This window comes from Neoarius graeffei, chromosome 5 (genome assembly GCF_027579695.1).
Source record: "Neoarius graeffei isolate fNeoGra1 chromosome 5, fNeoGra1.pri, whole genome shotgun sequence".
NCBI lineage: Eukaryota > Metazoa > Chordata > Actinopteri > Siluriformes > Ariidae > Neoarius > Neoarius graeffei.
The window spans coordinates 107,116,891-107,141,335 of NC_083573.1; the positions used below are offsets into that span (position 1 = coordinate 107,116,891).

A 24,445-nucleotide genomic window follows, 5' to 3' on the forward strand; every position below is an offset into this window, starting at 1 on the left:
AGAGTGACTTTAAAGGGATGATATTTTTCATTACTGTATTAATTTTGTTCTCGAATGACATCATAGTGTTTCTTAGTGTATTTTTAGCCAAAACATAATTTACAGTGTGACGTATTGAAGATAGATCAAACAATCAAACAGCGGTGCTTGACTTAAACCTGCTCCTCAGTCAAGATGATATCACATGAAACTGGGACACGCCTCCATTTTAGACAAACTCCGCCCCCTGCATGCGTAACCTCTGAATAGCACTAAAGTTTGCAGTTATAGCCAAGTCTGATTATCAGTGTGTGTAATTTCAGTATTACATGCACTGAAGTCGACTCTGAGTACAGTCCATAGTGAATCACCTTTCCCCCCTAAATTCCATAAACTCATCACAGATCCTCCACTGTGAGATGTTAGTTTGAAGCACCATGTCAGTAGGAGATAAGAACAAACCCTGGTTACATGTCTGTTTCTCACAACTTATACTTCAGCTTCCCCATTTCACTGATCACACAGATGTGCTGCAGAGAGAGAAAGAGAGAGATGACAGTTCACTATATTTTCTACTAGTTTTCTGTAATATAGCAGCAGCTCCGATGGTAGTGCAGCTGCAAAGCTCAAATATATGTTCATGAACTCAATCTAATACATTGTTGTTTCCATAGTAACAGCTCAATTATAGGGACTCATACTGTGGATGCTCCAGGAAGCACTAGGGAAACCTGTGAACCTCTGGGAGCTAAAGAAGAAGAAAACTAGGGAATGTCTGGATACTGGGGAAGAAGAAAACAAGGGAACCACTGGAAGGAAGCAAAAGATGTAAACTAGGGAATGCCTGGAACGTAGGGAAGAAGAAAACTAGGAAATGACTGGGAGCTAATTACCCGGAAACTAGGGAATAAGATAACTAAGGAATGCCTCGGAGGTAGGGAAGATGTAAACTTGGGTGGGCCTGGTAGCAAGGGAAGAAGAAAAATGGGGAACATCTGGACACTAGGGAAGAAGAAAACTAGGAAATGTCTGGACACTAGGAAAGAAGAAGAAAACTAGGTAATGCCTGGAAGGCAGGGAAGAAGAAAACTTGGGAATGCCTGGAAAGTATGGAAGATGAAAACTAGGGAACACCTGGAAACTAGGGAAGAAAAAAAAGTATTGAATGTCTGGACACAAGTGAAGAAAAAGAAAAGTTGGGAATACTTGGAAGGTAGGGAAGATGAAAACTAGGGAACATCTGGAATGTAGGGAAGAAGACAACTAGGGAATACCTGGAAACTCAGGATGATGAAAACTAGGGCAGGCCTGGTAACTGGTTAGGAATGTCCAGACACTAGGGAAGAAGAAGAAAACTCAGGAATGCCTGGACACTAGGGAAGATGAAAACTAGGGAATGTCTAGACAATAGGGAAGACTAGAAAACTAGGGAATGCACTTCAAAGGTAGGGAAGAAGACTAGAAAATGCCTGGAAAGACAGGAAGATGAAAACTAGGGAATGCCTGGAAGGTAGGGAAAAAGACAACTAGGGAATGTCTGGAAACTCAGGAAGAAGGCTAGAGAATGACTGAAAAGTAGGGAAGAAGACAACTAGGGAATGCCTGGAAACTTGGGAAGATGAAACGAGGGCAGGCTTGGTAGCTGGTTAGGAATGTCCAGACACTAGGGAAGAAGAAGAAGAAGAAGAAGAAGAAGAAGAAAACTAAGGAACGCCTGGAAGGTGGGGAAGAACAAAACTAGGGAATGTCCAGACACTAGGGAAAGAGAAGAAAAATAGGGGATGTCTGGAAACTAGGGAAGAAGAAAACTAGTGCTCTATTTCACTCATTCAAGGCATCAGGGGAGGAGTCTAACACCAGGATATCCTCTCAAGCCGAGACCTTCAACCAAGTCATCACATGAGACTGATCTGTCACTGTGTGTGTGTGTGTGTGTGTGTGTGTGTGTGTGTGTGTGTGTGTGTGTTTAATCTGCCTGTAGAAACCAGAGATGTGGGAATTTTGACTATGAAAAGCAGTGTGGGAGTGGAGCTTTCCTGCCCTTCTCTGCTTTCTCTCTGAATCGGAGACTCACTAAACATCTCACACAACTCACATTCAGGTCTCGAAAGTATTCATTGTAATCCAGAGCGTAACCAACAACGAAGCGATTAGGGATGATAAATCCAACATCTGCAGAGACAGGAAAGAAAAACAAATGTAGATATTTCTGATGTACAAAACATAATAAAGAAGAAGATAGCCAGTTAGTTTGGTTTTTCAGGACAAAGTTTCCACTCACATTTCCAAGTTTTGTCAATTTTTTGAGGTTAAAGATCACCTCGATGACTTCCATGACCTCAATATGAAGTGAAATGAACTGCTTCCAGAAGCAAATTCATTCCTTGTGTCCATGCCTGGCTTGCAAATTGGTAAATGGGCCCTTTTTTTTTTGCCAGGCAAATTTTATTCGTGTTTATTCTGACCACTCCTTTACGCTAACCTCAAATCAGCAGAGGATTGAGAGAGGAGTAAGTAAGTAAGTACGTAAGTAAGTAAGTAAATTTAATTTATAAAGTACATTTAAAATAGTTTTCACTGACCAAAGTGCTGTACATAGGGTAGCTAGGAAATCAGAAGTAAAATGCACAAACAAACACAACACAAAAGAAAAGATGCATTAATAGCTGCAACAAAAATACACATTACAAACACAGAGATTGACAGATAGACAAAGAGGCCAGAATTACACAAATAACAAATGAACAACAACATTGAGTAACACCCACTACAAAAATAACTAGGGAATGGGCAGCTAAGACGATGCAAAAGCCAGTGAGTAGAGGTGAGTTTTGAGTCTGGATTTAAAAGAGGAGATAGAGGAATAGTTAAATTGAGGAGAAAAGAAAAGCTCGGCATGTCTGGAGATGGAAATGTTTCATGCTAGCTGAGGATTTGCCTGTGACATTTGACAAACAACTCACTGTGTTTTTTAGTGCTAAAATTAACACACATTCTCTGTGCATTGTGGGAAAGCCCTCTGGCACAGAGACTAAAATCAGACTTTGTTCAATGGATTTGACATTTTCTGGAATGTAACACACTTCTTAATATTTCATTAAAAATCAGAACAAAAATAAACGCTTCTGATTTGTTTGAGATTCGGGTAAATGCTTTCTCCGGGTGCTTAATTAAACAAACCAGATAGTAAAAAAATCCTGTCTGGGGTGTGTGTAAGCCTGAAAATGTCCTTGAAAGTCTCTTTCATTCATCTGTAAATTGTATTCTACACAATTTTCCACAGTGATTGAGCAGTGCATTACGAGCACATAGATAGAGGGCGCTCATGAGCACACTGTTAAACCACAAACAAAGCCTCATCACACTTATCACACTGAATATCTCATTCATCTCATTATCTCTAGCCGCTTTATCCTTCTACAGGGTCGCAGGCAAGCTGGAGCCTATCCCAGCTGACTATGGGCGAAAGGCGGGGTACACCCTGGACAAGTCGCCAGGTCATCACAGGGCTGACACATAGACACAGACAACCATTCACACTCACATTCATACCTACGGTCAGTTTAGAGTCACCAGTTAACCTAACCTGCATGTCTTTGGACTGTGGGGGAAACCAGAGCACCCGGAGGAAACCCACGCGGACACGGGGAGAACATGCAAACTCCGCACAGAAAGGCCCTCGCCGGCCACGGGGCTCGAACCCAGGACCTTCTTGCTGTGAGGCGACAGCGCTAACCACTACACCACCGTGCCGCCCCACACTGAATATGAAAATGTAATATCCGTAAATCATTTACAGGAGCGTTTACACAAGAAATCCAGTGTTTGTAAAAATCCGACTATTTTGGAAAATTTTTTGTGTCCTGCTTTTCTCTCTCGAGTTTGTGGAAATGTGTGTCTAAAGAGACTCACTAATGTGAACCTTGATCAAATTGAATGAGCATTTTGTGAAAGCCAAAGTCAAAGCCCCTCCCGTGCCAGGACCTGGTCTTCCCAGGAAGTCTCCCATACCAGTACTAACCAAGTCCTTCAGGCACATTGGGCGGTGCCGATATCCGTTTCTATAGTCGTCAGCCTCTCACCTATTACGTAACTAGGGTTACAGTGGGGGGCGGGTCCTCTGGTAACTGTGAGAGTTTGACTCCCTACTCACATCTGTATTACGGCCTTATCAGATGGCAGCAGGTACCATTTTTATGATGGTCTTTGATATGATCAAAGTAGAACTCACGATTTCCTGATCAAGAGGCGGAAACACTTTTGTGAAAATCAGTCGTTTCATATGAAGTGATTCCAAAACAAATCTATAAATTAAAGCTGCTGTGCAAAGGCAAACTGCAGTACCTGCATATTGTGTCAGTGACAAAAGACGGTCCAGTAGCATCACTTATTTGCTATTGGACCGTCTTTTGCCAATGACAAAATATTGCACGGCAGAAAGATTCTGACTGCAAAGTTGAATTCTGGGCAAAAATGTTCTATTTCTATTGCTGTTGGAGTTTAGAGATATTTTGCATTGATTTGAAATTGATTTGAGTTGAAACTGAGGAGCTGCGCTGCTGCACACACCGTGTATCCTGTGTGTAAATATTTTGCCAAGATAAAAAGTGTCCCACATTTTACGATTCCAGAGATTGCTGAAGCAAGTAACAATATCATGTGACCATCGTGGGGTGTGTTTGACCTACTTTTAACCAAAACAAGTCAGCATGGGCAAACATGGTGGACTCGGCTCTCCCACCAGCAGAAAAGAAAAGGAAAATATGAAAGCCAGTCAGGTAGAAAGTGTGCCAGAAAAGCGATGGAACCCAAAAGGTTATCCATAAGAATTTTCATGAAGGGACAGATTGACTGCTGGAATCAACTGAAGGATGAAACAGGCATGAAATCTAATGAAGAATTTGCAGCGCTTGTCTTGGATTGGTGAGTATGGAATTATACACCCAATGTTTTGATCTTACACAGAAAGAAACAAGAACACAAAAGCAGCAACAGAGAAAAATATATTCATCTTCTGTTTCACAGATCTATTTGTGAATGTCAACCACAAATTACATCCCTGCAACTCAAAAATCTCTGAGGTCGATGCAGAGTCACAATGTTTTCCACACATGAGGGAAGCCACGAACTAATGGTTAAAGAAGCAGCTTTTGGACCAAAAGTTTGATTCCCTGGACCAGCAAGAATGGCTGAAGTGCCCTTGAGCAAAGCACCTAACCCCCGACTTCTCCCCAGGCTGCTCTGGGTAAAAGCCTCTGCTAAATGCCTGTAATGCAATGTAATGCGCAGTGTTGTAGTTGAGTCACTAAACCTCGAGTCCGAGTCCAGTCTTGAGTCCCCAGTGTCCAAGTCTGAGTCAAGTCCAAGTCATTAAAAAAAATTTGAGTCGAGTCCAAGTCGAGTCCACTCCACTATTGATCCGAGTTGTGTCCAACATTCCAACTGCACCATTTGATGGTGTTTGTTTCAGCACCATTAACATTAGTTTGTTTTTGAACATGCCGTATGAACAGGTGAATGTGCTCCTCTTTATCAGGGAGTGTGAAGTATTCCGTCAGAGATAGTTGGGAGATGGATGTAAGTGCAGAAGGTGTGTTTATTAATCCAAGTGAAGACGGTAAACAATCCAGAACGGCAGGCAAAATCATAAAATAGTGAAACAGGCAATAGGTCAAGCAAGGCACAAACAGGCTCTCGTAGACTCGGCAGAATCAAAGACAAGGAACAGGAAATCAGGGATCAGGAAACCAAACAAGGAAATAAGGCTTGGTAATGTGTCAGCAACACAGCTCAATACTTCGCAAAGTAAGTGTGTTTTCACAGTTTTTATAATGGCACACTGATTACACCTTAATCCTGTGCAGGTGTGAGTTGTTTATGGTTCGCATGCGAGAGTCCACTTGGTGCGCACGCTGTCCGGAGCACACCTGAGAGTCTATCTGATGCATGCGCCAAGGCGCACAGGTGTGACACTCTTACATGAAATTAGTACAAAATTAATGTAGATATAAATATCTTCTGCCAAATTATTATGGCATGTTACAAAGAAAATAAAGAAAAAAATCCGACTCCTCGTCTCCATTTTCTGAGTCCTAATGCAGTTAATGCATGAGTCCAAGTCCGAGTCATCAGTGCTCAAGTCCAAGTCGAGTCACGAGTCCTTAAAATTAGGGCACGAATCGGACTTGAGTACTACAAGCCTGGTAACGCATCGCCATCTTGGTGTAATGCAGTTCCATAGTTATGCTAATTAGTTAAAGCTCCTCACATTCAGCTGTTTCCTATTTCCGTAGAGTCGTACTGTTTACCTCAAGAGGGAGGAAAATGTTCCCAAAACTGACAAAAGTGACCCTCAGGACATCAAAACAATCATATACTGTCTGCATGATATTGTTCTTGCGAGACATAGGAAAATGCCATGCACAATAAAAAAAATTAATTCAGATGAGTTTGCAGTCAGTACTTTTAAAACAAATGTCTAGCCATTCAATTAGGACAAAAGTAATGGTGCCATATAACAGGAGGAGGAGGAACTACAGTGGTGCTTGAAAGTTTGTGAACCCTTTAGAATTTTCTATATTTCTGCATAAATATGACCTAAAACATCATCAGATTGTCACACAAGTCCTAAAAGTAGATAAAGAGAACCCAGTTAAACAAATGAGACAAAAAATATTATACTTGGTCATTTATTTATTGTGGAAAATTATCCAATATTACATATTTGTGAGTGGCAAAAGTGTGTGAACCTTTGCTTTCAGTATCTGGTGTGACCCCCTTGTGCAGCAATAACTATTACAGTAACAGTTACATTTCCAGTAACTGTTGATCAGTCCTGCACACCAGCTTGGAGGAATTTTAGCCCGTTCCTCCGTACAGAACAGCTTCAACTCTGGGATGTTGGTGGGTTTCCTCACATGAACTGCTCGCTTCAGGTCCTTCCACAATATTTAGATTGGATTAAGGTCAGGACTTTGACTTGGCCATTCCAAAACATTAACTTTATTCTTCTTTAACCATTCTTTGGTAGAACGACTTGTGCGCTTAGGGTCGTTGTCTTGCTGCATGACCCACCTTCTCTTGAGATTCAGTTCATGGACAGATGTCCTGACATTTTCCTTTAGAATTCGCTGGTATAATTCAGAATTCATTGTTCCATCAATGATGGCAAGCTGTCCTGGCCCAGATGCAGCAAAACAGGCCCAAACCATGATACTACCACCACCATGTTTCACAGATGGGATAAGGTTCTTATGCTGGAATGCAGTGTTTTCCTTTCTCCAAACATAACGCTTCTCATTTAAACCAAAAATTTCTATTTTGGTCTCATCCATCCACAAAACATTTTTCCAATAGCCTTCTGGCTTGTCCACGTGATCTTAAGCAAACTGCAGACGAGCAGCAATGTTCTTTTTGGAGAGCAGTGGCTTTCTCCTTGCAACCCTGCCATGCACACCATTGTTGTTCAGTGTTCTCCTGATGGTGGACTCATGAACATTAACATTAACCAATGTGAGAGAGGCCTTCAGTTGCTTAGAAGTTACCCTGGGGTCCTTTGTGACCTTGCCGACTTACATGCCTTGCTCTTGGAGTGATCTTTGTTGGTTGACCACTCCTGGGGAGGGTAACAATGGTCTTGAATTTCCTCCATTTGTACACAATCTGTCTGACTGTGGATTGGTGGAGTCCAAACTCTTTAGAGATGGTTTTGTAACCTTTTCCAGCCTGATGAGCATCAACAAGACTTTTTCTGAGGTCCTCAGAAATCTTGTTTGTTCATGCCATGATACACTTCCACAAACATGTGTTGTGAAGCTCAGACTTTGATAGATCCCTGTTCTTTAAATAAAACAGGGTGCCCACTCACACCTGATTGTCATCCCACTGATTGAAAACACCTGACTCTAATTTCACCTTCAAATTAACTGCTAATCCTAGCGGGTCACATATTTTGCTACTCACAGATATGTAATATTGGATCATTTTCCTCAATAAATAAATGACCAAGTATAATATTTTGTCTCATTTGTTTAACTGGATTCTCTGTATCTACTTTTAGGACTTGTGTGAAAATCTGATGATATTTTAGGTCATATTTATGCAGAAATATAGAAAATTCTAAAGGGTTCACAAACTTTCAAGCACCACTGTAGTGTGTATCTATGGCAACCATTTTCAGTTCTTTGTGATCTTTACCTTTTATGGACTTTTGTGGGTGTGTCTAAATGTAACTAAATGTAAATTGCCTTGAAAAGAGGCTTGATCATTTCCAGCTGATTGGTGTTTGTCAGCACACACACACACACACACACACACACGAGTACAAAGAAAACTGGAAACATTTCTGGAAATCTCCAACTCCAAAACTTTCCTCCTTCATGGAATTTTTCTTTTTGAGGATAAACCATTTATTTGGACATGCTCATGTGGATCCTGAAAGAACTCACAGTCTGGAAGTGTTGCAGCTCCACTGGGAATCTGCTTTACCAGCAACCTGAAGAAAGAAACACACACACACACACACACACACACACACACACAGACCAGCTCATTAATCTCACTCGCTAAACATTACCAGTCTATGCATCTTTTCAACCAGCTGCAGACGGTAAACTCCAAAATTATTGGCACCCTTGAAGAGAAAAGTCAAGGATGACACAGAACATTTCCAGTTAAGCAACTGATGAACTTTACTTTTCTTAAAACACATGAAGTTAATAAAAATAACTTTTTAAAATAATTTCTTTCACAATTGTGCAGCAAACTACTGACACCTCTAAAGAACAGTTTAAGTTAAAAAAAATCAAACAAATCCATTTTTGACTGAAAGGATGCCAATAATTCTGGATTTGACTGCACATATGATTACAGAATGAGTCAGTGAAAATGTCTTGTAAACATATCATTTTGTTTCTTTCTCACCCGACCACTTTGACAGTCTTGGGTTGGAACCTCTCCACATGCTGCAGAAGCATCTTCATGGTCTTCCCCGTGTCCACTATGGCCTTCAGAGTGAGTGTCACATGATCAGTTTATTTATCAGAGGAAACATGGTGGAAATAGATGAGATATCATTATAATATGTCAAAACTCAAACAGTGTCTTGCAAAAGTATTCATTTCCCTTGGTGTTTGTCCTGTTTTGTCGCATTACAAGCTGAAATTAAAATGGATTTTTGGAGGGTTAGCACCATTTGATTTACACAACATGCCTACCACTTCAAAGGTGCAAATTGTTGTTTAATTGTGACACAAACAATAATTAAGATGAAAAAACAGAAATCTGGAGTGTGCATAGGTATTCACACCCCCAAAGTCAATACTTTGTAAAGCCGCCTTTTGCTGCAATTCCAGATGCAAGTCTTGCACTATTAGCTTAGCACATCTAGCCACTGGGATTTTTGCCCATTCCTCAAGGCAAAACTGCTCCAACTCCTTCAAGTTAGATGGGTTGCGTTGGTGAACAGCAATCTTCATGTTATGCCACAGATTCTCAATTGGATTGAGGTCTGGGCTTTGATTAGGCCATTTCAAGACATTTAAATGTTTCCCTTTAAACCACTCCAGTGGAGCTTTAGCAGGATGTTTAGGGTCATTGTCCTGCTGGAACGTGAACCTTCGTCCCAGTCTTAAACCTCTGGCTGACTCAAACAGGTTTTCCTCAAGAATTGCCCTGTATTTAGTGCCATCCATCTTTCCTTCAGTCCTGACCAGCTTTCCTGTCCCTGCAGATGAAAAACATCCCCACAGCATGATGCTGCCACCACCATGCTTCACTGTAGGAATGGTGTTTTCAGGGTGATGGGTTTGCGCCACACGTGGCATTTCCCCTGATGGCCAAAAACATCAATTTTAGTCTCATTTGACCAGAGAATCTTCTTCTATGTGTTTGGGGAGTCTGCCACATGCTGTTGGGCAAACTCCAAATTGGTTTTCTTCAGCAATGGCTTTTTTCTAGCCACTCTTCCATAAAGCCCCGCCCACTCTGTGGAGCATACAGCTTAAAGTGGTCCTATGAACAGATACTCCCATCTCCGCTGTGGATCTTTGCAGCTCCTTCAGTGTTATCTTTGGTGTCTTTTATGCATCTCTGATTAATGCCCTCCTTGCCCGGTCTGTGAGTTTTGGTGGGCGGGGCCTTCTCTTGTCAGGTTTGTAGTGGTGCCATATTCTTTCCATTTTGCTATAATGGATTTAATGGAGCTCTGTGAGATATTCAAAGTCTGGGATATTTTTTATAACCCAACCCTGATCTATACTTCTCCACAGATTTGTCTTTGACCTGTTTGGAGGCTACTTGGTTCTCATGTTGCTTGTTTATTAGTATTGCAGAGTCAGGGTCCTTCCAGAACAGGTTGAGTTATACAGACATCATGTGACAGATCATGTGACACTTTGATTGCACACATAATTATCTTAAATCAACTAATTATGTGACTTATGAAGTGAATTGATTGGACCAGCTCTTATTTAGGGGTTTCATATGAAAGGGGGTGAATACCTATGCACACTCCAGATTTCTGTTTTTTCATCTTAATTATTGTTTGTGTCAGAATAATATTTTTTGTAACTTTTAAAGTGGTCGGCATGTTGTGTAAATCAAATGGTGCTAACCCTCCAAAAATCAATTTCAATTCCAGCTTGTAATGCAACAAAACAGGACAAACACCAAGGGGGATGACTATTTTTGCAAGACACTGTATAATACATTTACATCAATGTGCTACTGATTTCAGATATAACTTGGCGTTCCATTGATGTGTTCAGGTTTCAGTGTGCTCACTGCTCCATTTTGCTTCCATACAGTTATTATTGCCCCTTGTGGTCAAAATGGGAACTGCAGCATGTGCTCATAATGGTTCCACTGGGGCAGGAAGCACAGTTCCCCATGTTCAGAGGAGGAGCAGAGGATAAGATTAGTTTAAAAATATTCCATAACCACCAAGATCTTGTTTTATAACAAATAATATGAATTAAATCAAATAAGCAATACATTTCTACAAAGGCAAAGAGGAAGTGCAGACAGTGTGTCTATGATGTACAGAACCATTTCTGTTGTAATGAATGTGATTGTATTTCATATTGCGAGATGAAATACAATATGATGCATTACAATATCTTGGGATATTGCCTTGGAAAATTATTACATGACCATCTCAATTTTCTTGCCTGTTCCTTGTCTTGACCGGAGTTTTCTTCCAGCGATGTGCTCCGATACACTGGCCTTAACGCTACTGATCTGTTTATATAAATATATTAGACTTCAAGAACATTCTAATGATATGTGATGCTAATGCGGCCTACTGAAATGTAATATTTTAATCGCTGATCAAAAATTTCACTTTGGATTCAAAGCAGCTTGTTAAACTTTTCGGAAGAAATGAATGTAACCTAGCTCATTTTTGGGACTATGAACTTAGTTCAAAATTCAAAATTGTAAACTATGAATGTGAACAAGTTCATTTTTCTCTGTGTGAACTGTGCTTTGAGATGGCTCTTATTAAGTGTGAACTTGCACAACATTACTATAAAGACTGGAAGAGGGAAAAAGGAATTATTCTCTCCACGTTCACTGTATATGAGCAATTGTGCACTCTGATTGGCTACTCTCCTACGAGGATATCATATACCGTGAGTAGAGAAAAACAAAATGGCAGAACGTGTTGCTGAACCAACCAAGGATGAAATAAAATCTCTACTCAAAAACAAAACCCCCCAAAAATACATCATCATCAGTGATCAGGCTATAGAGGCATTGCCTGTTGTCACCCGTTCTAGACTTGGGCTATTCGCTTACTTTTACTATTGCGTACACATGGTTGGGTGTTTCATACGGTGAGACTGTACGGTACAGGTCTCTCAATACAAAAACAAAAAGCAACAAACTTTACAAATAAAACAAATAAAAGTATTTGATGGTAAGAATGTATCTTTTTTTTATTTTTCAAGAATTATCATTATGACATTTTTCACAAATTGCTCCTGTCAGTTCGCCAGTTTGTTTACATTCTAAGGGGAAAATGATTTTGCCAGACATTTTGTATAAAGTTTTTATTTATCAAATTTGCAAAAAATAAAAATATAAATGCTCTTTTTCTCAAAATCCAGTGAATGTGGATAGAATAAAACAGTTATTCCACTCAATCTTGTTGTACATGGATTATAGACAACTCAGTGCTACACGCCTCGTCGGCTATCGGCTCATGTACAACTCGATTTCGTGGAATAACTGTTAATTATTAAGTGGATAATGTCTGTATAGTAGAAATGCATGCGCACCATGGTGACCTAGTTTCTCAAATAAAATCTGAGAGAAAGAGGAAAAATGTGTCTTAGTTTTTTTTTTTTTTGCCTACAATTTTTAGCTAGTTTCAGGAATTTTGTGTGGATTTTGAGATTCAGTTGGGGTGGAAATTTTTGCTAAAACCTGGCAACCCTGGTTAATGATGTTACAGAGAACCTAAGTCAATAAAGGTGCATCTAGAACCACTGAAAAATGAGCTGTACAGTATAAGTGAAGTGTGATAGCCTCTTCATTTCATTTTGTTTGAGGCTATGTCGTTATTAATGGCATCTCGCAAAACTGAAATCTATAGTCATGAACTATGGTGCACACACACACACACACACACACACACACACACACACACACGCACACACACAGTGAGCTTAATCCTTGAATTAACTGATTGATTGATTGATTGATTGATTGATTGATTGATTGATTGATTGATAGCCATTATATTTTTACTATTACAAAAATGCCTGAAAGCTCGACTGCCTTTCAGATTTTTAAAGTGTAGGTCATGAAAACAATTTTCCCGACACCTAATTATTTTTGTTTAGTGACCGAAAGCTACTGAATTCAAATCACAGACTTCCAATTTTATTAGGGTTTTTTTTTCCCTAAAAGAGCAATTAATGAATTTATCTCCATGTGGCTTTAAATTCTTCTCTATTTTTCCTGTTTCACCATGACCCAATTCAAGATACTACGTCATGCATCACGTGATGGGCTTTCCCTATTCACGCAAGGCATTGTGGGATACAAATTTGAAACAGGAGAGAAAAATGGAGGACGTGAGTGTGTGAATGAAACATGAAAGAGCAACTACAGTAACAAAAAGAAAGAAGAAAAGACGTTATGTTACATATGAAGGAAAGGAAACGCAGGACCAAACTAATAAATATCGGCGCTCAGCGAGCACCTCGGTGTGATCAGCCATTCATTTAGCAACAGAATGCTGGAACTGTCAGTGCACACTCAAAGGTAAACCTGTAGATGGCAGTAATGCAACACTGTGGATGCCAGCTGCTGTAAAACCCAAAAGAAGAAGGTAAACCTGTGCATGCGTACATGGACTTCCTCTGTCTGCTTGACTGCACCAAGTGAGCGATTTCATGCACATTATTTGCTTTAATCCCCTCAAATTAAATAACTTCCCAGCCACAGAATGGCCTGATATTTTGTGAGATATTACAGAAATAAACAGACATCACAGTGAGCACATTTCAGAGGGAACTAAATTTCACAGATTTTATGAAATCAAAAGGCCGTATTGCTTTAAGGCATTTGTAATTTCTTTAATTTGCACTATAATTCTATTGTATCCATATATAGTATATCTTATTATAATTTATATAACATATCACTTACAATTTAATTTCCATTTCATATATAAATGATAACTTTGAACAGGAAGTGATGTGGTGACTTACCTCAACAATCAGGACATTCTGTATTACATGTGAAGAGAAGATGAGTGAGGAAGGTTAGAAAATCAACATCATATAAGAACAGTAGCTACATACTATACACTTTTAGTAACTTTAGAACACTTATGAATACTTTATTTTCTTAAGCAGGTTTTTAAATAGAACCCTTTTTTAAAAAAAAAATTCTGCAGTGAGAAATTGGACATTTGGAAATCCACTAAATTTGTGTTTGTGTTTGCATTCTTCATATCAAGTGTGGAGACTGACAGACTCATCATCAGACTTCTTGTTTTTGATATCTTTCTGTTGATTTTGCCTCATATTTTGTGTTTTTTAATCTATTCATTCTAAGATAAATTGTAAAACACTACAGACATCCATTATCATTTAATTTTACTCAGAAACCTTGTGGGATGAAAACATTTACAACTTAAATGTTGAACAGTGAAATATTTAGTGGTTAACTGAGACGTTCTGTGGAATATTATACAACCCCGATTCCAGAAAAGTTGGGACAAAGTACAAATTGTAAATAAAAACGGAATGCAATAATTTACAAATCTCATAAACTGATATTGTATTCACAATAGAACATAGACAACATATAAAATGTCAAAAGTGAGACATTTTGAAATTTCATGCCAAATATTGGCTCATTTGAAATTTCATGACAGCAACACATCTCAAAAAAGTTGGGATGGGGCAATAAGAGGCTGGAAAAGTTAAAGGTACAAAAAAGGAACAGCTGGAGGACCAAATTGCAACTCATTAGGTCAATTGGCAATAGGTCATTAACATGACTGGGTATAAAAAGAGCATCTTGGAGTGGCAGCGGTTCTCAGAAGTAAAGATGGGAAGAGGATCACCAATCCCCCTAATTCTGCGCCGACAAATAGTGGAGCAATATCAGAAAGGAGTTCGACAGTGTAAAATTGCAAAGAGTTTGAACATATCATCATCTACAGTGCATAATATCATCAAAAGATTCAGAGAATCTGGAAGAATCTCTGTGCGTAAGGGTCAAGGCCGGAAAACCATACTGGGTGCCCGTGATCTTCGGGCCCTTAGACGGCACTGCATCACATACAGGCATGCTTCTGTATTGGAAATCACAAAATGAGCTCAGGAATATTTCCAGAGAACATTATCTGTGAACACAATTCACCGTGCCACCCGCCGTTGCCAGCTAAAACTGTATAGTTCAAAGAAGAAGCCATATCTAAACGTGATCCAGAAGCGCAGACGTCTTCTCTGGGCCAAGGCTCATTTAAAATGGACTGTGGCAAAGTGGAAAACTGTTCTGTGGTCAGACAAATCAAAATTTGAAGTTCTTTATGGAAATCAGGGACGCCGTGTCATTCAGACTAAAGAGGAGAAGGACGACCCGAGTTGTTATCAGCGCTCAGTTCAGAAGCCTGCATCTCTGATGGTATGGGGTTGCATTAGTGTGTGTGGCATGGGCAGCTTACACATCTGGAAAGACACCATCAATGCTGAAAGGTATATCCAGGTTCTAGAGCAACATATGCTCCCATCCAGACGACGTCTCTTTCAGGGAAGACCTTGCATTTTCCAACATGACAATGCCAAACCACATACTGCATCAATTACAGCATCATGGCTGCATAGAAGAAGGGTCTGGGTACTGAACTGGCCAGCCTGCAGTCCAGATCTTTCACCCATAGAAAACATTTGGCGCATCATAAAACGGAAGATACAACAAAAAAGACCTAAGACAGTTGAGCAACTAGAATCCTACATTAGACAAGAATGGGTTAACATTCCTCTCCCTAAACTTGAGCAACTTGTCTCCTCAGTCCCCAGACGTTTACAGACTGTTGTAAAGAGAAAAGGGGATGTCTCACAGTGGTAAACATGGCCTTGTCCCAACTTTTTTGAGATGTGTTGTTGTCATGAAATTTAAAATCACCTAATTTTTCTCTTTAAATGATACATTTTCTCAGTTTAAACATTTGATATGTCATCTATGTTCTATTCTGAATAAAATATGGAATTTTGAAACTTCCACATCACTGCATTCCGTTTTTATTTACAATTTGTACTTTGTCCCAACTTTTTTGGAATCGGGGTTGTACATGAAGAGATTTAAAATTATGCACTCCAAGACGACAGAAGTGTCATCGACAGGCATTCAGGCCCTGTCCACACGGCAACGGATTCAGGTGAATCCGATAACATTTTTTATCGTTTCGGCCTGGCGTCCACATGGCACCGGCGTTTTGGGTGCCCCAAAACGATTTTTTTTGAGAACGGTTTCCAGAGTGGAAAAATCTGGCAACGGCGCCATTGCGAAGTCGTCTGGATGAGTAGAACGGATTTGTTTATGATGATGTCACAACCACATGACGAGAACAAGCAGCACTCACTCATTCACGCCTGGTAGAAGAAGGGGTTTATGCGCATGTGTCCTACTTCTTCGATTGTTCTGGTGTCTCCGATGGGACCGTCTTACAGCGCACGTACCGGTAGAGGTGTGGCATGTGTATTGCATCGTTTTCAGCAAGCGTTGCGTTGCCATATGTACCTGATATTTTACTGATCCATTGCCCATGTGGACACAATATTTTTTTTACCCGCTAAAAAAAAATCTCGTTGCCGTTGTGTGGATGTAGCCTCAGCCCATGTTTACATTAGACCATATCAGCGGATCATCAGATTAACGTTTTTAAAACAATTAGTGTGCACACAGCAACACCAATACACGATTTGCGTGCACATAGCAACGCCAATACATGGATACGCTCGGCTCTGCAGGCATCCTGCGCTCCAAATCACTCCGCCCTGAACAGCGAGTGCCCTCTGGAGGGTGCGCACTCCGGCCCTGCGCAGCTCACACAGCGCGCGAGTGAAGTGCACAAGCCACGATTCGGGACTGAGCCGCTGTGTGTGTGATCCCAGTGCATATCACTTACTACTTGCAAGTGGAAGGATGGCAAGCCTAAAGACAATCATAACTACACAATGGGCAGTATTTGCATCAGTATTTGCAGTATTTTCATACTTTTATACTCTTTAATGAAAGGTGATACAAGGCGGAAGTCCGCGCCGTTTTTCAGCAGTCGTGTCACATGACCAACGCCAGCGAAACAGGAAGGTGGATGTCACAGTGACGTTGTCCAATGACGACGCCAGCTAGAGCTCAGCACAGCGTATCCGCGTATTCTGAATGTTTACACAGCACCGGAGCTGACACGATCTGGATTGAATACATGGACGCTGGCGGATTCCCGTTTCCCAGCGTTTCCAGGCGGTTTAATGTAAACAGACAGTGCAACCGCGAAGAAAACGAGACAGATACGGTCTAATGTAAACGTAGCCTTAGTCTGATAAAGTGGTTGTGTTTGTAATGTGAAACTGTTAAAGCTGATCTGTGGTCTTCAGGAACTCATAAACAGCTTTGTTAAACACCTCTCTGCACTCTATCACTCCTGTCCCTTTTTCATTCCAGTGTAGAAACCACAAGGTCTAACATTAGAAAAAAACACCCCTTGCTGAATGGAAAGACTCATGCAAATAACCTCCATCTGGCCAGACATTCAAGAAAAGATGAAATACAGTCCTGGTTAAAGTTAAATTAGACCATTTAGGTCAAAATAACACGTACTGTACATTAGTGCTGTAGAACTCGAGTCTGGTCTCAAGACCACTTTTTGAAGGTCTCGGTCTCGTCTCAAAATCGACTGCATTTTTATTCAGTCTTGTCCCCATCTTGGACATAGAGGACTCAGAATTTTATTTCAAGACCACAACTGTGGGGATTTCATTAAACTGCCAGTGCATTGCCTGATTCATTTGTTAACACTGTTGCTGTAATTGGATATAAAACTTCCTGCTTCAAATGCAGCCAATAATGGGACATTACTAATTTGAAATTTTTGTGACTGTTAATGGCTGTCAGTCCTCCCCCACCCCCATCCACACCCATTGGTCTGGTCCTAGTCTTGACTTGGTCTCACCCTGCCTTGGTCTTGGTCATGACTTGGTCTCGGTTAAGGTGGTCTTGACTACAACACAACTGTACATGTTTGTTAAAACTTCAAAGCATGCACTAAAAGGATCTTGAATGAATGTTAAAAATTTAAACATGAAAAAGGGTTCCAGTGTTCAGCTACACCAACTGCATGTGGTTTGAAGCAGAGATTTACTTGTAAGTTACAATAATAATAATAATAATAATAAGGGTGGCATGGTGGTGTAGTGGTTAGCACTGTCTCCTCACAGCAAGAAGGTCCGGATTCGAGCCCCGTGGCTGGCGAGGGCCTTTCTGTGCGGATTTTGCATGTTCTCCCCGTGTCTGCGTGGGTTTCCCCCACAGTCCAAAAACATGCACGTTAGGTTAACTGGTGACTCTAAATTGACCGTAGGTGTGAATGTAAGTGTGAATGGTTGTCTGTGTCTATGTGTCAGCCCTGTGATGACCTGGCGACTTGTCCAGGGTGTACCCCGCCTTTCACCCGTAGTCAGCTGGGATAGGCTCCAGCTTGCCTGCGACCCTGTAGAAGGATAAAGCGGCTAGAGATAATGAGATGAGATGAGATAATCCATTCATTATCTGTAGCCGCTAATCCTGTCCTACAGGGTCACAGGCAAGCTGGAGCCTATCCCAGCTGACCATGGGTGAGAGGCGGGGTACACCCTGGACAAGTTGCCAGGTCATCGCAGGGCTGACACATAGACACAGACAACCATTCACACCTACAGTCAATTTAGAGCCACCAATTAGCCTAACCTGCATGTCTTTGGACTGTGGGGGAAACCGGAGCACCCGGAGGAAACCCACGTGCACAGAGCGCTGGTACTTTCCAAACCACCTGCACAATTACTACTACGCCACCAGGCAGCATCACTCAGAACACCACACCAAGCACAAAAGCACTGCTGCACAGAGCGCTGGACAACCCTGATGTTAAAAAGAGCAACAAGCTCACTGCAGTCCATAGCGAAGAGCACAGGCATCACCCATGGCAGACCAATGCCTAAAGGGAACCGATGCCCAAAACTGGGTCTGGAGCTGCACCACAACTGATGGACAAAACATTCAAACAAAGAACAAACATCAAACTATACAAGCACAAAAAGAAAAGAAAAGCAAAGGGTAGAAAAAAGAAAAATAAAAAGCTCTGGTGAGAAGCGGCAGCCAAAATGTGCACAGCGTACTCTCAACCAGAAACGGAAACCTAGTGCAGCTCTTGTCCAAAACTAAAGAATGATCTTCAGACACTGAACACATCTTCAAGTTCCAGTTAAAGTTAAAGCTCTGACACTGGAGACTCTTTCCATCAGTGTTTCATAAACCTCTCCTTTCCATGGAGCGTTCGCTGTACACGTTTCCCTGTGAATGATCTGTTACTATAGAAACGATAACGTATTCAAATGAGTGTATTTATTATAAATAAACCTTTGAGTTGCAGCTGCACAACTATCAGAACTGATGTTATAGAAAACTAATCAACACCTTCTGACAGATTTGAAGGACTTTTTTTCTTTTCCAGTTGGAGACAGTATTAAAGTACCACCATCAGACCATTGATGTAAGCATAATTGAAGCCGCATGGGACACTCAGATAAGGAAATGCATCAACATGGTTCATGAAGCTATAAGGAATTCACTGCAGCTCGAGTTTAGTTGTTTCTGTTTGCTTTTACAGTACCAACTTTCTCTCAAGTGGCCTTCATTTCTAGTAGAGGTAACACAAGTCAAGATATAAAGTTTGTGTGTGTGTGTGTGTGTGTGTAGTAATAATCCATAATTGTGTTTTTCTGTTTTGTGCTACACATGACTTCCACATAACAATGTCAGATTGGCATCAAGTATCACAAAGCAGCGGAAGTTCATAAACAGTTCAAGAGTGCAGTTTCACAGCAAAAGTGGTTCTTGTGAAAATGGTGTCTCCAGGGCCAAGCATTTCACTTCCCTGAATTTATGCACAGATAACGGGAGGACAAATTAAACCCAGTATTGAGATTAAACAACAACAGATTGGAGCTGGAGTTGGGGGCGGGGAGTTAGAGGGGGAGAAGGAGAGGGAGGGGTAGGATGCCATGTGGTTCTGCCATTCTGATGTTCGTTTGAGTTTGTTCATTTGTGGCTGCTTTCGTCTGTTTTTTTTTCTCGCTCCAGCCGTCTGTACTGTCTGCGTTTACATACGAGATCAGATGATGACGACAGACTGGTTTTAGACACCAGTCCTCTCCGTAATACCATGCTTTGATGTGGGCTTGAGCCAGAAACAAGGGCAGGAGTGATGGTCATGTTTTCTCAAAGCTCAGTTTGTCCTGAGGCCGTGTAAAAAAACTCATGTTGGGTTTTTGTGTTTTTGTGAAGGCAGCCACCAAGATCAGGCCCAGCTGAAGGAAATTTATGAATGGTGTGTGTTTATGAGCTCAAATGCCCTGTTTGAGAGAACCGGTTTTCGTAATCTAGTGCATTTTGAAACTTGTGCGATCTAATTTATGTTTTAGAGCTCAGAGGTAAAGCAGCAAAAGAGCAAAAGACTTGTTTATCTAATCTTAAAACATTGTTTAAAATCAGTGTTTTTTTTTTTCTTAATCTTATGTTGGACTGCTTGACATAAACCACAATAGTAATTTGCTTGACACATTTGGAATAATTCCAGTAAACAAATTTCTATCATAATCAGTAATCAGACAGAAGCCATGGACGCAAGCAATGGAAACATAGAGCATTGAAATGACTGAGGATAGTTTTCAGTGTACAGTATATCAGTACACTGTAAAATTATATTCCTTCACAGGAAGGCTTTGGATTGATGGCATTACTTGAGATTCAACTCATATTGTTGATCTGAATTGTCACTGTTAGCAAGCACTGGTAAGTAACTCGTTAATGCTAGGCAAGTTAAAGCATTTTGTTTTTAATAAGTTAATACAGTGAATGCAAACTCAAATTGTAATTCCATATTTACTTCACCCAAACTCACAGTACATTCCTTTTACTCAAAAACTATCATGCCATGTCTGATTTAGCTCGCTAATGAAAGTTAGCCCGTTAACTAACGGATCTTATGCTTTGATTTATCTGATTTACTCAGGTCCTGTTGGATAGGTCATGATTCAAGCTACTGCGCTATCAAGCTAATCATATCTATCCATTTCAACACAGTGCAAAACCTGACCTGTGCCTCTCCTGGCCTTATAAATTAAATATTATTCTCTGTTTGCGTCTCTTCATTTACTAATGTGGCTATAAAACAGCAGGTTTTTTGTTACTTGAGTGAAATCAGAATATTTTAAAGGAGATACGCAGAGCCATGGCCTCACTTTTGTTTATAAATGCCTTGAGACCACAAGAATGGCATAGGAATAGTTTTAAGCATTAACAATAAATCTAGTATAGTAATTTTTATGATTAAAGTGGGGCGGCACGGTGGTGTAGTGGTTAGCGCTGTCGCCTCACAGCAAGAAGGTCCTGGGTTCGAGCCCCGGGGCCGGCGAGGGCCTTTCTGTGTGGAGTTTGCATGTTCTCCCCGTGTCCGCGTGGGTTTCCTCCGGGTGCTCCGGTTTCCCCCACAGTCCAAAGACATGCAGGTTAGGTTAACTGGTGACTCTAAATTGACCGTAGGTGTGAATGTGAGTGTGAATGGTTGTCTGTGTCTGTGTGTCAGCCCTGTGATGACCTGGCGACTTGTCCAGGGTGTACCCCGCCTTTCGCCCGTAGTCAGCTGGGATAGGCTCCAGCTTGCCTGCGACCCTGTAGAACAGGATAAAGCGGCTAGAGATAATGAGATGAGAATGAGACTTTGGTCTATAGCTGTAAAAGGCCTCGGCCTTAAAACCAGTTACTGCTGTGCTGTCACGCACTCAGGGCTGGCTGGATCAGTGGGGCAGCTCGAATGCCAACTTTGTAGTCGATTTTAACTTTCAAAAATATATATTTTTTAAATTCCCATTTATGCAGCATACAAGAGTCAAGGATGGAAATACTATCCACTCAGAAATGTATTTAAAAATATCCTTTATGTGAAATTATTAGCTATTTTGTGTATTGGGCTACAGCACCTATCGGTCTGGTGATGATGTGTATTAGGATGAATCATTTTTACATGAAAACACATTATAAACCCAGAGAGTAAACTAACACCAGCTCACTAAGGGACCAGAAGTGCTTCTGTTCTGTCCTCACTTACCCAAGAACTAGAGCCCCAATTCCAAAAAAGTTGGGACGCTGTGTAAACTGTAAATAAAAACAGAATGTGATAATTTGCAAATCATATAAATCCTATATTTCACTGAAAATAGTCCAAAGATAACATATCAAATGTTGAAACTGAGAAATTTTATTGTTTTTTAAAAAATTTTGAATTTGATGTCAGCAGCATGTTTCAGAAAAGTTGTGACAGGGGCATGTTTACCACTGTGTTGCATCCACTCTACTTTTAACAACACTCTGTAAATGTTTGGGAACTGAGGAGACAAATTGCTGTAGTTTTGAAAGAGAAATGCTGTCCCATTCTTGCCTGATATACAATTTCAGTTGCTCAACAGTTCAGGGTCTCACATCTTTGTCATATCTTGCACTTCATAATGCGCCAGATGTTTTAAATGGGAGACAGGTCTGGACTGCAGCAGGCCAGTTTAGCACCCCGACTCTTTTACTACGGAGCCATGCAGTTTTAATATGTGCAGAAAGCGTTTTGGCATTGTCTTGCTGAAATAAGAAAGGCCTTCCTTGAAAAAGATTCTGTCTGGATGGTGACATATTGCTCTGAAACGTGTATATACAGTATCATTCAGCATTAATGATGCCTTCCCAGATGTACAAGCTACCCATGTCATGTGCACTAATGCCCCCTCATAGCATCACAAATGCTGGCTTCTGAACTGTGCATTGATAACAAGCTGGATAACAAACCTCTGGATAACAAACCTCTCCTCTTTAGCCTGGAGGATGTGGTGTCCATGACTTTTAAAAAGAATTTCTACATTTGATTCGTCAGACCTCGGGACAGTTTTCCACTTTGCCTCAATCCATCATAAAAGAGCTCGGGCCCAGAGAAGGAGGCGGTGTTTCTGGATATTGTTTATATCTGGTTTTAACTTGCATTTGTGGATGCAGTAATGGACTGTTTTCACAGACGATGGTTTTCTGAAGTGTTCCTGAGCCCATACAGTGATTTCCACTACAGACACATGTCTGCTTTTAATGCAGTGTCTCCTGAGGGCCTGAAGATCACAGGCATCCAATGTCAGTTTTCAGTTTTGTCTCTTGCATACAGAGATTTCTCCAGATTCTCTAAATCTTTTAATGATATTATTGACCATAGATGATGTGATCCACAAATTCTTTGCAGTTTTACATTGAGAATGTTTCGTTATTCTTAAATTGTTGCACTGTTTGCCCACGCAGTCTTTCAAAGAGCACTGAACCCCTCCCCATCTTTACTTCTGAGATACTCCGCCTTTCTGGGATGCTCTTTTTATACCCAATCATCTTCCTGACCTGTTGCCAATTAACCAAATTAGGTTTTTCGCATTACACAATTTTTTTAGTCTTTTGTTGTCCTGTCCCATCTTTTCTGAAACATGTTGCTGACATTAAATTCAAACTGAGCATATATTTTTCGAAAAACAATACAATTTCTCAGTTTCAACATGTGATATGTTGTTTTTGTACTATTTTCAATGCTTCCATGATTTACAAAGCTTCACATGCTGTTTTTATTTATGTTTTACACAGCGCCCCAACTTTTTTAGAACTGGGGTTGTACTTCAATAAATATCCTACACCACTGTTTCCCAAAGCATTGGCTGTGGCCCCCTGGTGGACCAGAACGGTACTGCAGGTGGACTGCGAGAGGTCATTCACAATAAATAATCTAGAAGGGCACTCAGTAGAGTGTAGACCTTCACCAAGCCACATATTATCAACGTCAAAATCAAATCACTTGATCCAAGATAATACTAAATCTGTCCACTACTTTTTGACTTACATTAGGAAAAGACTAAAAAATCCTGGATCCACATACATATCTGGATTTGCATCAAAATCTTATCAATTGTTCCTTGGCCCATGACTCACCTCATCTCATCTCACTGTCCATCTGGTCATCACAGGGCTGACACATAGACACAGACAACCATTCACACTCAAATTCACACCTACGGTCAATTTAGAGTCACCAGTTAACCTAACCTGCATGTCTTTGGACTGTGGGGGAAACTGGAGCACCCAGAGGAAACCCACACAGACACGGGGAGAACATGCAAACTCCACACAGAAAGGCCCTCGCCGGCCACGGGGCTCGAACCCAGACCTTCTTGCTGTGAGGAGACAGTGCTAACCACTACACCACCGTGCCGTCCCCCATGACTCACCTTTCCTCCAAATTTCATCCAAATCCATCCACTACTTTTAGAGTTACGTTGGGAAAAAACAAACAAACAAATGGAGGCAAATTATAACCTACTCTAACACAGTTTGAAGAGGGAATAAAAAGCTTTTCATTTTTAATTAAATTTTAAATTACCATAAAATATTTATGATTCAATATTTACACTAAAAAAAGTAATCATAACTAATAAAACAACACCATGGGATTTAAATTGTGTTATTTTTTATATATCTGGCCTATTTTCAATCCAGAACATATTTTCTACAGTATCTTGTTATTGGCGGGGAATCGTAATTGAAGGAATACATCATCATTACAAATTGCTATGTCTAAGTGGATGGATGATTAATTTGCACCGCATTGCCATATACCTACGCT

General features: G+C 40.6%; 1 protein-coding gene across 1 annotated transcript in view; it reads right to left on the reverse strand.

Moving 5' to 3' along the window:
• Positions 1-461: 461 nt before the first annotated feature.
• prtfdc1a (phosphoribosyl transferase domain containing 1a) overlaps positions 462-24,445 on the reverse strand; it is a 62,990-nt gene continuing 39,006 nt past the window's right edge. Inside the window, exons 5-9 of the mRNA XM_060922708.1 lie at positions 13,698-13,715; positions 8,902-8,984; positions 8,427-8,473; positions 2,075-2,151; positions 462-509 (exon numbers count right to left, since the gene is read on the reverse strand). Of these exons, the coding sequence (XP_060778691.1) occupies positions 462-509; positions 2,075-2,151; positions 8,427-8,473; positions 8,902-8,984; positions 13,698-13,715 (273 nt within the window). The remainder of the gene's footprint in view (positions 510-2,074; positions 2,152-8,426; positions 8,474-8,901; positions 8,985-13,697; positions 13,716-24,445) is intronic.